Source organism: Corylus avellana, chromosome ca7 (assembly GCF_901000735.1).
Source record: "Corylus avellana chromosome ca7, CavTom2PMs-1.0".
Lineage (NCBI taxonomy): Eukaryota > Viridiplantae > Streptophyta > Magnoliopsida > Fagales > Betulaceae > Corylus > Corylus avellana.
Window position 1 is genome coordinate 10,930,808 of NC_081547.1, and position 1,397 is coordinate 10,932,204.

At 38.4% G+C, this 1,397-nt stretch overlaps 1 protein-coding gene across 1 annotated transcript; it reads right to left on the reverse strand.

Moving 5' to 3' along the window:
* Window positions 1-1,397, reverse strand: LOC132187554 (uncharacterized). Its single transcript, XM_059601901.1, has 2 exons — window positions 1,078-1,397; window positions 1-646 (listed from the first exon to the last, which is right to left on the reverse strand). Exon 2 carries the CDS (start codon window positions 632-634, stop codon window positions 152-154), a length of 483 nt encoding a protein of 160 aa, XP_059457884.1. The 5' UTR covers window positions 635-646; window positions 1,078-1,397; the 3' UTR covers window positions 1-151.

A 1,397-nucleotide genomic window follows, 5' to 3' on the forward strand; every position in this document is an offset into this window, starting at 1 on the left:
ATGTACTTTTTCGGATGAAAATTTTGAGAAAGAAAGTTATATACTTGATAACTACAACAATTATTTGACCTTTTTCTTTCTTTTTCTTTTGGATTTTTTATTTTGCAGCAAATTAAACGTATATTCCCCATGTTCATCTCTATTTTAACCTTCACGGACCAGACAGACTGGGAATACAACTGCCGGACCTGGTAAGACCCTGGCCGTGAATTTCCTGGTCGCTTTTCACCGGACTGGTCGGCGTAGACCTTATTCCCCTCGGAGAATCCAAGCTGCGTCTAAGAATCTGTCTCATGGCCGCAATCAAATGCACTGTGGGATCGGGAGGCGGCTCTGAGGACTTGAATTTTTTAAAGAAGTTCATGTGCTTGGCCATTGCTTCTTCGGTGCTAATTAGCCTTTCGGACCTTATAATCTCGTCCTTTATGGCCTCAGAGCATAGCCCGCATATCCATTTGCCGTGGTAGCGCTCCCGGATGCGCGCTATGTAGGCCGGCGTGCACTCCTCTGTTAGCCCACAGCAGTCGCATATGGCGGATTCGACTTCGCTTTGGTTGATGAGTTTGGCAGCTGCTGCTGATTGTGTTTCCGGGGCTGATATTAGCATTGGGTCGCTCAGTATTGTTGCAGACATTGTCTATAGCCTCTGTAAACAAAACTAAACCATAAGTATGTGCACAAACATTTTCCTTTTTCCTTTTTTGTTCTGCTAAATGTTTGGCTGGTGAGAAAACAGAGGAACATAGAGGAAGAGAATTTCTCTTTTTCAGGAAAAAAATTGTTTGTTTTTGAGAAACTAAATGAATATGGATTGGAAATCACATCCAGGAAAAAAAAAATTGTTTTTCACAAATAGCCTGGTTTCTAAAATAACTTTTTCCAGATTTCTCTGCTTCTGAAATTTTGAGAACATGTAATTGGGAATGAAATCAAACATACCCAAAAATGAAAAAATCAATCTACAAGAAAAAAACATCATAGAACAATCAACAAATTTTTATTCATCAAATTCAAAAAAAAAAAAAACCCAGTATTCAACGATATATAAATAGAGAAAAAGAGTATGAGAAGAATTACCAACAGACGAAAAAAGCCGAATCACTTTTTTCTTTTCCTCTCTACTTGTGCCACTCTGGCCTTGTATGTGTTATCTCTCTTTCTCCCACTTTCCTTCAACCTTCTCTTCTTCAGCCAAGAAAATCTCAGACATCAAAACCATTTCAAAAGAAACCTTCGCAACCCAAACAAGAACTTTCTCTTCAATGATCTCCCTAAGAACTCAAGATCATAACTCTCTCTTTCTTTTTTTTGTTTCTGGTTTTGGATAACTTTCAAAGAAACCCAAATCGAATATGAGCAAAACAAGGAGATTGCTTTTTGTTTCTCCTCCACAAAAT

Bases quoted from the DNA above. Each gene is read 5' to 3' on its own strand.
- LOC132187554 (XM_059601901.1), bottom strand. From the start codon at position 634: ATGTCTGCAACAATACTGAGCGACCCAATGCTAATATCAGCCCCGGAA.